The sequence below is a fragment of the Sinocyclocheilus rhinocerous genome, unplaced genomic scaffold (assembly GCF_001515625.1).
Source record: "Sinocyclocheilus rhinocerous isolate Xijiao unplaced genomic scaffold, SAMN03320098_v1.1 scaffold1553, whole genome shotgun sequence".
In the NCBI taxonomy this organism is placed as follows: Eukaryota; Metazoa; Chordata; class Actinopteri; order Cypriniformes; family Cyprinidae; genus Sinocyclocheilus; species Sinocyclocheilus rhinocerous.
Window position 1 is genome coordinate 137,401 of NW_015639764.1, and position 14,624 is coordinate 152,024.

The window sequence follows — 14,624 nt, forward strand, 5'->3', positions numbered from 1 at the left end:
TTTTTTTTTTACCTTAAACCGCATAAACGCATTTCATTACACCAAATACACACAATAATGTTCTTTTTAGCAGCATCATATGACCCCTTTAAATATAAACTCTTGAATATAAAATATTATATCTTTTATATTTGCAATTCAGACTTTTTTTCCTCAGAATTCTAACATTGTGAGTTTCAACTCAGAATTCTGACTTTAATTGTCAGAATGTTAAGATTTAAATTGCATTCCGAGATACAAAGTTGCAATTCTGACTTTAAAACATAGAATGCCAGTTACAGACTCAATTTGGAGGAAAAAAATCTGATTAGCAACAAACAAACAAAGGGAAAAAAAATAGCGAGATGTTGGCATTGAGATGAGGATCATTCATTTTATATGGTGATACTTTTCCTTTTTTTTAATTCATTCATTTTTGATTTTTTTAATGTTTGGGAAATGTGGTGAGTTGTCTTTATTTTATGTATCTATTTATTACATATGGGAATATTTATTTGTTTATTTTTAGCAATTTTTGCTGAACCAAAATTTTGCTTTATTTTGAGATGTTAACTCAAAATAGTAAGATACAAACTTGGAACACCACGCATGAATGCATGCAGATCCACAGATCCATATTTTGGCCTGTCCTGTATTGTGTTGACCTGTGCCATGCTGATGATGGACCCCTCTCTGTGCGCGTCTCTCTCCATGACTCGGCTGGCTTCTCTCTCGGCGTGCTCCTGACGCAGTTTCTCCTGCGCGTGAAAGCGGCTCCACTCGGCCGCCAGTTTCCTGCGCTCTTCGGCACAGTGCTGCATGACGGACTGCTGCTCCTCCAGCAGAGCGCTCTGACACACACACACACACACACAGATGAGCCCCAAGCCATCAGCGCTGTGTGTCTTCATTTAATTACAGTGTGATCTAGCCTTGTATGATACTTTTACAGAATACAGTACTGGAATTAAATGATGACGTTCGTGGTAATATTACTTTAATACTTATTAGTTTAGTTGGTTGACCTGTAAATGATCTTCTTCTTCCTGTACGACTGCAATAAAGAGCTTGTGTGATTCATTGCCAAAAAATGTATTTATATATAAAATTAAAATTTACATTTTCTGGCTCTATATATATATATATATATATATATATATACATGCTGAACTGTTGCATCATGGTCCGTCTCTCCTCCTCCAGTCCTCGCAGAGATGATTCAGCTTTGGCCTGTTCTGACATCACCCGCCAGCGCTCCTGAACACACGAACCACCGTAACATCATGTTAAACATCTCACATGTTTATTTTAATGCTTAATCCATATTCAGACTAAATATGTCATGTGGATTCAGAGGGGTTTCTGGACCTTCTCCAGCTGTCTCTGCTGCTCGGCCAGCTGTGTGTCCATCTTGGCGATGACCTCCTTGAGCCGTGACCTCTCTTCGGCCATCTCACGCTGCTGCTGGCTCAAACGCTCCTGCAGAACTGACAGCGAATGACAGATTCAGATCCACTGAACCGTTCCGCACAGATCTGGAGATGTTTGTTCTTGTGTTCGTACCTCTGAGCTGTTCGTCTCTCTGTCTGGCTCCGATCTCCAGTCCCTGCGCCGTGTTTTCATGCGAACTCTCCACTCGAGACGAGAGATCGCCCAGCCTGCGGGAGAACTGCTCCATCTGCTCGATGACCACCGTCAGAGACCTGAACACACACACACAGAAGCTCCATGAGATCTGGCTCAAACCGCTGATGGACATCTCATCTGTGACGTGCAGCACCTGGTCTGTGAGGTGGCGCTGGTCACCGCGTCGATCTCCTCATCCTTCAGTTTCTTCAGACGGAGGATCTGTTCTTCATGATCTCTCTTCATCTCCAGGATGGACTTCCTGTGACACATGTGAATGACACAAGCCTGTTTTACACTCAGGTGGGTTTGTTACTTTTTTTTCTGTACCCATTTTAAAGAAGGACTCAACTTTGTGCTAAAAGTGTGTGCATCACCTCTGCAGGTCTCTGAGTCTCTCCACCGCTCTGTCTCTGTCCTGCTGGCACTGCGCGAGTCTGCGCTGATGCTGCACCTGCATCTCTGCTCTCTCCTGCTCCACCAGACGTGTGACCGCAGCCAGTCTCTCCGCCAGGTCCTCGTTCTCCTGCCGTGAGCGCAGCTCTCGCTGAGCGGCCGATTCCTCCAGCAGCTTCACACGAGCTCTGAGACGAGAGCACATTCATCACACCAAATGACACTCTTACAGGTGTGTGTGTGTTACCCGTGTTATCACTACTGCTGCTGTGTGTGTTACCTGCTGTGTGTATTACCTGTGTGTTCCCGCTGCCTCTGTATGTGTGTGTTACCTGTGTGTTACTGCTGCTGTGTTACCTGTGTGTGTGTTACCGCTGATGTGTGTGTGTGTGTGTGTACATGTTTTTGGTGGGTACTTAAACCTGAATACACACTAACTCATGGGGACTTGTGTCACTGTGGGGACCTAAATTGAGGTCCCTGTGTTACCTGTGTGTTATCGCTGCTTCTGTGTGTGTGTGTGTGTGTGTGTTACCTGTGTGTTACCGCTGCTGTGTGTGTGTGTTACCTGTGTGTTATCGCTGCTTCTGTGTGTGTGTGTGTGTGTGTGTTACCTGTGTGTTATCGCTGCTTCTGTGTGTGTGTGTGTGTGTGTGTTACCTGTGTGTTATCGCTGCTTCTGTGTGTGTGTGTGTGTTGTGTGTGTGACCGCTACCTCTGTGTTACCGCTGCTGTGTGTCTTACCTTTGTTACTGCTGCCTCTGTGTTACCACTGCTGCAGTGTGTGTGTTACCTGTGTGTTACCGCTGCCGCTGTGTGTTACCTGTGTGTTGTCGCTACTGCTGCAGTGTTACCTGTGTGTTACCGCTGCCTCTGTGTGTGTCACCTTTGTGCTACTGCTGCCTCTCTGCATGTGTTACCTGTGTGTTACCGCTGCTTCTCTGTGTTACATGCACGTGTGTGTTACCTGTTTGTTACCTGCATGTGTGTTACCTCTGTGTGTGTGTGTGTTACTTGTTTATTACCTTTGTGTGTTACCTGTGTCTGTGCATGTGCACACGTTACCTGTGTGTGAGTGTTTGTGTGTTACCTCTGCATGTGTGTTACCTGTGCATGTTCTCCATGAGCTCAGTGTCTTGTTTGTGTCTCTGTTGAATGCTCTCTAACAGCATCTGATTCTGGTCTCTCTCCAGCTGTAAACTCCTCACCTGAACAGACGCACGAAAGCTCAGTTACTGCATTCAGCTGGAGTCTCTTGAACAGTCAACACGTCTGAGGTAACTGTACCTGTCCCTCCAGCTGAATGATGCGTTTCTGCAGTGATGTCACGTCATGCTGATGGTCTGTGTCTCTGAGTCTCTGTGAGTCCAGAGAGCCGCTGAGACCCCACAGCTGAGACTGAGCCAGCTACACACACACAACCCTTCATTAGTTTACATGAATCACCCTTACAGCATGTTTCGTATTATATCTGTGTGTGTGTGTGTGTGTCACCTGCTGCTGTATGAGTAGCTGCTGTAGACCACCTGCAGACAGAGGAGCGTGTGTTTGTGTCGCAGGTACAGCGCCATCTGCGGGTGACTTCTGTGGAAACACTGAACCAACAGCAATTTTAAAATCACATTCATATCTACACATTTTAGGACCTACAAGATGTTTTACATTAACATTATTTGCAAGACAGTTAAGAGCAGGCTCGCCAATTCTCATTTACGTGAAAACATTTTTATTACTGAAATGTAAAATGTTTTTATACATCATGGTATTATTACTATTATTATTTAATAATACTACTATTTACTACTATTAATACTTTTTTTTTACTTTTACTATTTCAATTTAATTAAAAAAATTAATTAATATAAAACAATTTAATATTAATTTGTTGGTTTTATTTATTTATTTTTTATTAAAAATAACATTTTATAATTCATTTTTACATTAATACAGTAATGAGCCACAATAAAAAAAAAAATCCATTCATTCATTAATCCAGATGCATCACCGTAATGAGAATTTGGGGTTTAAATGTGACTAACTGTTATGAAAATGTCACAGTGGAAAAAAGTCTTAATGGTCCTATGGAATATGTTTTCGTTTATGCAATATAATTTCCTATTTCCTTAATATTTGTGTGTTGTCATGTTTTCATGAGTCATGATAAACTCCTGCTCTACACTAGTAGCACCTACTCCACACTGCAGGGGGCGCTACAGCGGGCACATGCCACCCCTGGATGGGGTTTTAGGGGGGCGTCTCTGTCTGGATGTCCCGTCCTGTGAGATGCAAGGATTTCTGAGCAGATGACTGGGTTATTACAGGTGAAGGAGTGAATTGTGTTGTTTAGGGATGAGGTCTGTTTTATAGGGTTGTTTTAGGGCGTTTGATGGGTAAGAGATGCTGCAATGGTGTTTGAGAGGAAACTAACCTAATAACTAAGAAATGAGTGTGACCCGACAGATGGCTATTATGATGATTTTCCATGACATTTCCAGATTTCTTTTTTAAAGAGAAACTTACTAATTTACAAAGGAGTTTGTGAAAATTTGTGAACTATCCCGCTAAATCAAGAGGTTCTCAACCTTTTTGAGTCCAAAACTATATTTTTAGGCCCCATGACTTAAGCAGTCATTCACGATTTAGCAGATAGGGATTAAAAAAAATACTTTTACTTAATTTCTTAAAAAACAAACAACAACAACAAAAAACATAACTATAAAATGTATATTAACTATTAAAATTCATGATGGCATTTTTAAATTTTATTAACTTCCATGACTTTTCCAGGTCTACAAATCACTTTTAAAGTGAGGCTTCCTCATATATTCAGGTTTTACAAAACAGTGGGAATTTTGGTTCTTCAAAGGCAAAAAATTAAGTCTTCTTGAGGCCTCCTGATTGAGAACCGGTCATCTAAATCTAACATGGATTAAAGGGATAGTTTACCCAAAAAATCCAACCAAACAGTTGACGGCAGCCATTCACTTCCATGGTATGGAAAAATACTGTGGAAGTCAATGGCTACCGTCAACTGCTTGGTTACCCACATTCTTCAAAATATCTTCTTTTGTACTTTTGTGTTTTCTTGTGTTTCTTGCCAATGAAATTACTTCAAAATGTCTAAATTACTAACATTTATATTCCCAATGAAAAATTTCAGAAATGGAAATCTCAGTTTTAAAACTCCCTGATATTTTCTGTGACTAGAAACCCCAGAGGAGTGCGATGTTTGATGTTTCACTGTACCGGCTTTGTGTTGAGTTTCTGAGCTCGTGTTGTGTTGGATGGAGACGCCAGCAGACTCTCTGCAGGAAAACACACACACACTTGATTTAGTCCGGTGTAAATCACATGACCACATTTACAGCAGTGACTGACTCTGTGTTGACTGTACCTGGGATCTGTGTTTGGGACGGGAGACTCGTCCTGTCGTCTTCGTGGGGCTGAAGACACGTTTGATTTAGAGCTACAAACACATCACACATTTGAGCAAGTCTCAGTGCATCCTGATCCATTCCCACCCAACATTCATTACAAACGCTCACCTGAGAAACACGTCCACTTCCTCCCCCAGACCTGATGAAACGTCCTGTTTCCTCTCTCTCTCCTCTGATTGGCTCACTGACTGTGTTTTCTTGCGGCTCAGTGCACCGGTGAGCCAGTCGTCTTCCTCGTCCTCGTCTCTCTTCACTGGTTTTGAGATGGTTTTAGGAGACGAGGGTGCAGCAGGTGGATCTGCTGTCTTTAAAGCGGGCGTCTCTTTTCGGGCCTCTGTGGACGGTGATGCCGGAGGCTTCAGGGTCTCTGGTTCTAAATGTTTGGGTTCCTCCTTCATCTTTTGCTCCTCTTCGTCCTGCTTCAGGCCGAGCCAGTCTGATCTGGGCCGGGCGGCGCGTGTGGAGGGTTTGGGTTTGTGTTCGGGTGAGTGAACGCTCACATCTTCAGTCGAGAATCTGACACCATACAGAGCAACACAGAGTTAGATTTAATCAAACTCTATATAGTTATATAAATATATTGTTAAACTGTTTTTTAATTAATACAGTAAAAACTATTTATTTTTGCCGCATTATTATTAGGATAAAATCTACTGATGGCGTTGTTGTTAATTGTTGTTTTTGAAAATTTTAATGAATTTTGAGTAAATATTGTGTAAAAAATAATAATAAACTTTGCATACATCTTGTTGTATTGTGTTAATTGGTAGACATGAAATAATTTTAAGAAGTTGACATCTTGCATTTTTAGTAATTAAAAAATGAAAAAGTAACTATTTTACGTTTAATTGTGGAGCATTCATGCATTATTGTACTTTTTTATTGCCTTTTAATGAATTGATTTGAATTTATTAAATTGTAATTATATTAAAAGTATTTTGTATTAATACAGTAAAAATGTTTAATTTTACTGCATTTTTATTAGGATAAAATCTACAGATTGCATTGTTATTGATATTTTTGTTTATTTTTGAATATTTTAGTGAATTTTCATTAAATGTTGTGTAAAAGAATACATTTTCTGTGCATATTGTGTAGGAAGTTGACATCTTGCATTAGTTAACGGAAAAATGATGGAAAGAATATAAAAATAAAATATAAAATAAAAATATAAAAATAATATTTTTCATCAGTTAAGTATTCCTACAAATATGGTTATTTTTTTCTTGTATTAATTGATTTTAATGTATTTTTTAATTATTGTATTAAAGGTTAATTCACATTAATACAGTAAAAAATTATTAATCTGTACTGTATTAATGTAAAAATTTTACTGTTTATTTATTTTGGATAAAATCTACAGATAGCATTATTTTGTTGTTTTTGAATATTTCAGTACATTGAGTAAATATTATGTAAAATTTTGTGTACATCTTGTATTGAGTTAATGGGTAGACATGAAATAATTTTAGGAAGTTGAGATCTTGCATTTTATGTCTTTTTTTTTGTTTTTCAGATAATTTCGTGAATTAGTGTTTGCTGTAATCCGACTGTATTATTGTTTAGACATTAAATGCTTCTGTTAAATTGACACATCTTGTGCTGTGACATGTTAGTAGTCCTGTACATTAACGTGTCTCACCTGACAGACTGTCTGCGGGACTGACGGCCCTCTGGAGTCGAACCCATGGTGGGCTGATAGGAGCCGAACGTGAAGTCCTCCTCATCCATCAGAGAGGCTACAGAGAGAGCAGGACCAGCGGTTAGTGCTTATTCACTGATTTCAAGAGCTTCATGTTCATTTATGCATTTGACAGATGCTTTTATCCAAAGAGACTTGCACTGCATTCAAGATTACCAGTTTATGCGTATATACCCTGGGAATCAAACCTATGGCTTCCATGTTGCAAGCGCCAGGCTCTACAGTTTGAGCTATTGTTTTTAGCTGTGATATGATCTATAACTTAAATGACGTTGCAGTTGTTTAGTCTTTCTCGTATAATTCGAGTCACAGTAATCTGCTTTGGTAGGTGAGCATCAATTGAGATTGTCACCTTTTCCAGCTGAGCTCTTCTCCGGAGGTTTCTCCGTCTGTGTCGTGTCTCTCTTCTCTCCCGTGACGGGTCTCTCTAGCAGACGAGGAGACGTCCCTCGGCCCAAGATCTCGTCCAGTCGTGTGCGAGCTCTCAGAGGAGCATCACTGATCGCAGAGGACAGAGGACAGAGATTCAGAAATCATGTCAGGTTCAGTGTCATAGTTCTCTACAAATAATCCAAACAATCAGAAAACACTTCCGCTTCATTCAGAACATGGTGCTTTTTCCACTTCTGAAGTTCATTTCTGGAAGATTTTACACATTTTTGTCATAAAATGATAATAAATTGCATTATGCCACCTCAAGCTAAATTAATATATATTGGGATATAAAACTTTGCGTTTAGAAAGGAAACAAAGCTGCCAGTGCATTAAGTCGGAGTACTACAAGTTATCACCAAGATGCTGATGCTGATATTTTTACTAATATGCACTAATTTATTATATTTTTTTAAATATTATAAATATATGAACTATTTCCCCGCCAGCGTTTTGAAAAAGGTTGCCAGCCACCGCCAGCGTTTTTGATCATTTTCACTAAATTTTCATGGCCCCCAGAATATTTTATACATTTATAAATATCTGAACATGCAATACATCAAAATAAAGAACAGAGCTTCTACTTTTAAACAAAACAATCTGTTTTATTCTATCTTAAAGCATTCTTTTCATCAACAATTGAATGTAAGTAAATTTCATAAAAAAGCAACATTTTGAGCAAAAAGCTGAGAAAATCACGTTTTTATCAAAGACTACATCTGGATCATATTCAGAATGATGATCAAAAGCATAGATGCAGTAGATGCTTCACAGTTTTCATTCGGAAGATGCGTAAAAGCCGTAAAATCTCGTCTTTGGTGGGGAAGCGTTTACTCATAAAAGACGAGAACTCATCAATGGCGGGGAAAGAGTTAAAGGGGTCATATGATGCGATTTAAATTTTTCCTTTCTATTTTTGTGCTTGTCTTAAAAGCTTACAAAAAATTATCTGGAAATTAAAAAGGCACTGATTATTGAATGAACCTGCAATATTTTGGAATTATTTAGATAATAATAATAAAGTATAAATTAATTATAAATTAAATAATGTAATGCTTAATGTCAAGTCAAATGTATTTATGTAGTGCTTCACTATACACATCATTTCAAAGCAGTTTTAAATAAAGTACAGTTATGACTATAATCTATGTATAATCTAAAAGTAACAGAGTAACATTTTTTTTATGGTCCCATATTGTTTATTTAAATTTTGGTATAAATGGGACATTTAAGGCAGCTCAAACAAACCCGGTTTCATCCAAACCTCCTAAACGCTCCCAGTATTCAGCCAGCAGAGGTGTGCAGACATACTCTACCTGTCTTTTTTCTGTGTCTTTCCATTTCCTTGTGTTTTGTGTGTTTCTCCAAAACCCAGAGCGTCCATCAGATCATCTTCACCATCTTCAAACATCAGATCTTCCCTCTTCTTCACAGCGGCTGCTGGAGATGCTGCTAAAACGCATGTAAAACAGAGAGAGACGTTACAGAGCGGCCGCTGGGTTTATCTTCAGTTATAGTGAGCCAGATCTCTGAGACGTCACTGCTCTCTCACCCGTCTCTGTTTTCTGAGGAGCGGCTGGAGAGGAAGAGGACGGCGGCTCGCTTTTCTTTTTCTCCGTTGTCGTCTTCTGCTTGTGTTCCAGGTCATCCAATAAATCATCTAACGAATCGTCCACTTTATCTGTGAATCATAAAGAACAGCCGCCATGTTTAACTCCAGGGTTTCCAGAGGAATTTTTTTATTTAATTTTTTTGCTAAAAGCTCAACTGTCCCACTGTGTTGTGATACCTTCATCAGGAGGAGGATCGAGACCTCCACCTTCATCATCTGAACCACATGCAGCGTGAAAACAAAGCGAATGGAGAAAATCATTCCTCGAGACCCTGATGAAGCCATTTGAGCGATCAGATGCTCTCAAGAGAGCTGTGGTTTTGCACTTACCCAGAAAGCTGAACTTCTTGTAAGTTCTCGTTGTGGAGGCCGGAGCAGAACTGGGCTTTTTCACCTCAGGAACCATCTCCTCTGCAAAACCACATTAGAGAGTTTAAAAACAGTCGTGTCGTTTGTTAAAAGCTCCGTGTACAGAAACGCACCTGTGGTTTTGCTCTTGTCTCCTGCTTTAGAAGACCCTGTTCTTTTGGAGTCCTTCCTCTGAACAGGAGCTGAGCTCGGCTTCTTCTGCGAGCCGAACAGATCTGCATCCATGTCATCCATGTTCTGGAACGAACAAAATCAGAATGATGTCATCTCATATTTCAGCCAATCAGAAAGCAGCAGCAGCATCTTGATTCACCTTCATGCTGTCGAGCAGAGCGGCAGGATCGGCCTCGGACACGTCAGAGCCCTGAGACACATTACAACACAATCACACACACACAATAATACAACACACAGAAAGCCAAATTTACAGACATTAATGTTTTGGAAGTGTTTAAATGCTAATTTTCCAGTTTAGTGGACATTGAATCTGGATTTACCTGCAGTTCTTCTGAGATTAATCTGATCAGTTTATCTAGAAATGAGCTGCCTGATCGAGTTTGCTGTTTTGCTTGTATTAATACATGTAATAGAGAATTTCACACGCAAATAAATGGTATAAAAATATATGGTTACACTTTAAGGTGTCCTTGTTACAGCGTAATTATACATTTAACAACATGCACTTACTATAGAGTCAGGATTATGGTTTGGTTTATGGTTAGTTGCATGTTATTATGCATAATTATTACTATAGTAAGTGCATGCAACATGTAACCAAGACACTAAAATAAAGTGCTTTTTCATTATTTGTCTTCAGTATTCTCTATAGTTTTTACATAAAAATGAAAACAACTGGTAATTTAAAGTGTGATTTCTGCACTGTTTCTAGTACGAGTTATTTATTTTTCTGTATTCAGTGTAATAGAGAACTTTACACTAGAGATCGACCGATATATCGATTTACCGATATTTTATAACGGCCATTAATGCACAAATTAGATGTATTACGTAAATGCCTGATATGCAGTTTATGCAGCTTGGCTCGAAGAAATAGAGACGAACTCACGGAGTCATGTAAGATAATCCGTCAAGTCCTGTCCCAATAAAGACGTAACTTTGCGTGAATTAAATAATATGCAGCCATGAATGGGCGCATGTTGGAAATAAAAGTGCTGAATTTAATTCGCTCTCTGTTGTCTATATGCTCATCGTCTCATGAAGTCGGAGTCACGTAGGCTAAGATAATCCGTCAAGTCCTCTCCCAATAAAGACGTAACTTTGCATTAATAAAATAATACAACCATGAATGAGCGCATGTTGGAAATAAAAGCACTAAATTTACTTCTCTCTCTGTTGTATATTTGCTCATCATTAGTCTCGTGAAGCCGCTTTCATATTGCTGTTCACTCACCGGGTTGATGCTCAGGAAATGCTCCAGCACGGCCACCGCATGTAACTTTTAACAGGATTCACTTGTTTAAAACACCCTAAATTGTATTAACATTTACTATATAACCATTATTTCGCTAATAAACATCTAAATAGATACAACTCTATGGAAATAATTGGTATCAGTATCGGTTATAAAATATCAATATCAGTCGATCACTATTTTACACACAAATAAATGTATCACAAATTACCCAGATTTACAGTAACATACACTTTTGGATGCTTTTAATCTGAGAGTGTCTCACCTCATCATCTCTCTCAGCGTCTTCTGCCAGTTTACTGAAGAAATCATCGTCCAGCAGCGACCTGAACACAAAGAGAGCAGCTTTATGAGACGTTTACACCGCTGACAGACAGGCTTGCTGCTTTATCTGAGTCTCTGTTGATGTTCATTACAGATGGTTTGTGGTAAACAGCTGTGTATATTTATGTGTATATGTTCTTGTGTATTAGGTACTGTTACCCAAATGAAGCTCAGCACAAGCTCACCTCTTCCCGCTGCGGGACGGGAGGACGGCTGCAGGTCTGCTGGACACAGCAGCAGGGGATCGCACCTTCACCGGACCTGTGGACCAAAGACACTCGCCTTTACAACAGGTAGAACACATTCAGCTCTATGAAAATACTGTGACTGGATCAGTGAATGATACCTTCATCATCATCATCATCATCACCCAGCAGATCTCCTAACACGTCATCGATAGAGCCTGAAAGAATGAAATATTACAGTTCATATAACACGGTAATTAAACACAGGTATGAGCTGAACAAAAACTCACTTCTGAGCCCCTTCTTCTGTTTTGAAGTCTGCAAAAGATGAAGATGAGACCATTAAACACCTTTTTATGCATTTTACAGTCTCTTCTGATAACTTTATTTGTGCATAAATGTCCATGTCATTTATTTTACTATAATAATGCTTTACTATATGTGTTTTATTGTATTATTACACCACAGAATAAAGTCGTTAATGTCACATGACCCGGATTTGTAGCAACATGCACTGATTTATAAGAATACATAACGTAATTATACATATTGTAGATAATTAATCCTAGATTACAAATTAAATAGCAACAACTTTTGATTACAAGCTGTCTAAAATAATTATGTATTAAATACCGTTATTATTAATTGATGTTATTAAGTTCTGTTACTACTAGTAGATAAGCCTCCGCCCCACACCCCTCGTGTTCGCCTCACTATATTGTATTACTTTGCATAAATTAATTTTACTTGGACTTTACATGTGTACTGTGCTTTATTAGTAAGAAAACTCATTTTTACCATGTCTGATCCCCGGCAAGAGAAACTGACTGTTTATGGTGAAATCTGTGCGCTTGTCCGTTACCAATGGAAACCAGACGCGGATCAGCTGATCATCATTAAAATGCTGCTCTGGACCCGTTAAAGATCCACTTCCGCTGCTGGATCCGGTTCTGGTTTTGTCTGGATGATAGGGATACAGACAGGATTTGATTTTAACGTTACTTCTCAATCCTCAGGTCTGTGTTCTGGACGGGAAGAGCTTTAGTGTTGATGAATGAGTTCCTCGGAGTCAAAGATCCGGCGTCTCTGCGACCAGACCCGATAAATAAACCCCCGCTGTAATTCTAGAGAAGAATTAATAAATAAAACACTGTTATTTACATCGTTTTGAAACACTGTGGTGAAGCAGTACGAGCTGTGAGCTCTACGGGTTTGAAATTCAGTGACGCACTTCCTGTTTACAATAGGGCATTGTGGGTAGTGTAGTCCACGTGCACGCAGCAGTCAATTCCTGGTTTGCACTTTGACTTTGTTGTTGTGCGATAGGAAGAATGCAAGTCTTTTGGTGTTTAGGGAACATACAGTGCAACGGTGTTTTATAGTATTTAAAGGGTTGACTCATAACTAATACATTCGAGCAGTGGCACAGCTTTCACAGAAGCCAGTTTTCTCATCATAGTAAAAAATAATAAACGGGTGTCTGCCATTCATTCATTCATCTGAGGTGGAAATAGACTTTTGCTTACTTCAGTTACTACATCTCTTTCAGGACAACTTTTCTTGCAGTCCTCATTATCAGTTTATCATTAGGTGACAAATGTCTTCGTCAGAGGTCATCACACCACTCCAACACCAGCTGCACGCTCAAGTTCTTCTTATTGTTTTGCCAAAAATATCCTTGTTGTGTTTCTAGTCATTATCAACCGTATTTTTAAGTTGCAAGATAGTTTATGGTTACTACAGATAGTAGCTGAACATTATATTTCAATGCAAGTGAATCTCTAAACCAAACATGTAATGAAGGTTTCATATAGGCTAAGATGGATAATAAACCCTTTGTTTGGCAGGCTAAGGTTAGGCTACATATCAGCACTCTTTGAACACTCCCATTATAATCAATGAAGTCTACACCGAACAATAACTCTTTGATTTGCACCATGATAGTCTGTATTTGATATGCTCATCCTCTTATCTCATGGCAGCTGTTGTGTACCACAAATTCAGTTTTTGTTTTTTTTTAAGTTTTAAAAAATATCTTAGAGAAGAAAGCTGGTGTAAAGAAACACAAATGACTTTTTATAGAGTTTATTCATGTTATGACCTTTGTTTTTAAATCTCAGCAGTTCTTTTGTCAAGACTTAAGAACTGGGGCCAGTTGCATAAACTTCTCCTCTGTGTTAAGACAGTGTCTTAAGAACTAGTCTGACCAACTAGCAGTTAGCCAAGCAGTAATCAGTCTTATTTTTTGGATTCAACATAGACTAACAGAATTAACTACATATGACCAGTCTTAAAGAAAAAAAAATTTGATGACTAACTTGTAAGACTGTCAAGAGATTGGATCACAAAGTCTTTGGACGGATCTTTATACCAGATGTAAAGAGGGCTATAGATGCACCAAATTACTTAAAAAATAAAATAAGAATAAAAATAAAGTTTACTGTTCATATTCGTATTTTTCGTGACGTCTATAGGCATTATAGGCATTTTTTCCATTGAATCTGTTTCTAAACAGTTTCTGAGGCTGAATGTAGAACTACTTTTCTATTTTAATGTTTTCTGATTACATTTCATCATAATATTCTTTGCTTTCACTCTTTCTGATGCCCCTCCCCCCGCATAGTTACAGGAAGTTTCTAAAAAAATTTGGAAAAGAAAGTGAAAGCAGAGATAGCTCTACGTGCGGCTGCTTCTTCACATAATGTCTGAAACAGCTTTGTTTTTCAGTTACAGCAGATAAATAATGTTTTGCGTGATTTTGCATTTCAACATGCACTTACATAAATGCATGTTCGTGGCAGCACTAGTATTTATGATCTGTGAAGGTAAGTATAGTATCCATTTACGTAATATATACTCATTTGCATACTTGTACTATAACATGTTTTTTAAGTCAAGTCACCTTTATTTCTATAGCGCTTTATACAATACTGGTTGTGTCAAAGCAGCTTTACGGTGTTAAACAGGAAAATAGATTGTCAATAATGCAAGAAGACAATAACAGAGTAATTTTTCCAGCTAAAGTCAGTTCATTGATGATTCAGTGACGTCCTCATCTAGTTCAGCTCTTTTCCAATACTGTCTGTGCAATCAGTCAAGTATCCCCAACTAAGCAAGCCAAAGGCGACAG

General features: G+C 38.7%; 1 protein-coding gene across 1 annotated transcript in view; it reads right to left on the reverse strand.

Moving 5' to 3' along the window:
* Window positions 1-12,709, reverse strand: part of fbf1 (Fas binding factor 1) — a 17,086-nt gene extending 4,377 nt beyond the window's left edge. Inside the window, exons 1-24 of the mRNA XM_016567361.1 lie at window positions 12,293-12,709; window positions 11,785-11,812; window positions 11,656-11,712; window positions 11,495-11,570; window positions 11,251-11,311; window positions 9,867-9,917; window positions 9,667-9,790; window positions 9,515-9,595; window positions 9,362-9,400; window positions 9,125-9,253; window positions 8,889-9,024; window positions 7,493-7,638; window positions 7,081-7,177; window positions 5,547-5,954; window positions 5,396-5,467; window positions 5,248-5,306; window positions 3,496-3,596; window positions 3,289-3,408; window positions 3,109-3,209; window positions 1,983-2,189; window positions 1,760-1,867; window positions 1,543-1,682; window positions 1,348-1,466; window positions 1,139-1,236 (exon numbers count right to left, since the gene is read on the reverse strand). Coding sequence (XP_016422847.1) covers window positions 1,139-1,236; window positions 1,348-1,466; window positions 1,543-1,682; window positions 1,760-1,867; window positions 1,983-2,189; window positions 3,109-3,209; window positions 3,289-3,408; window positions 3,496-3,596; window positions 5,248-5,306; window positions 5,396-5,467; window positions 5,547-5,954; window positions 7,081-7,177; window positions 7,493-7,638; window positions 8,889-9,024; window positions 9,125-9,253; window positions 9,362-9,400; window positions 9,515-9,595; window positions 9,667-9,790; window positions 9,867-9,917; window positions 11,251-11,311; window positions 11,495-11,570; window positions 11,656-11,712; window positions 11,785-11,812; window positions 12,293-12,295 — 2,561 coding nt within the window. The 5' untranslated portion in view covers window positions 12,296-12,709. The remainder of the gene's footprint in view (window positions 1-1,138; window positions 1,237-1,347; window positions 1,467-1,542; window positions 1,683-1,759; window positions 1,868-1,982; window positions 2,190-3,108; window positions 3,210-3,288; window positions 3,409-3,495; window positions 3,597-5,247; window positions 5,307-5,395; window positions 5,468-5,546; window positions 5,955-7,080; window positions 7,178-7,492; window positions 7,639-8,888; window positions 9,025-9,124; window positions 9,254-9,361; window positions 9,401-9,514; window positions 9,596-9,666; window positions 9,791-9,866; window positions 9,918-11,250; window positions 11,312-11,494; window positions 11,571-11,655; window positions 11,713-11,784; window positions 11,813-12,292) is intronic.
* Window positions 12,710-14,624: the final 1,915 nt, after the last annotated feature.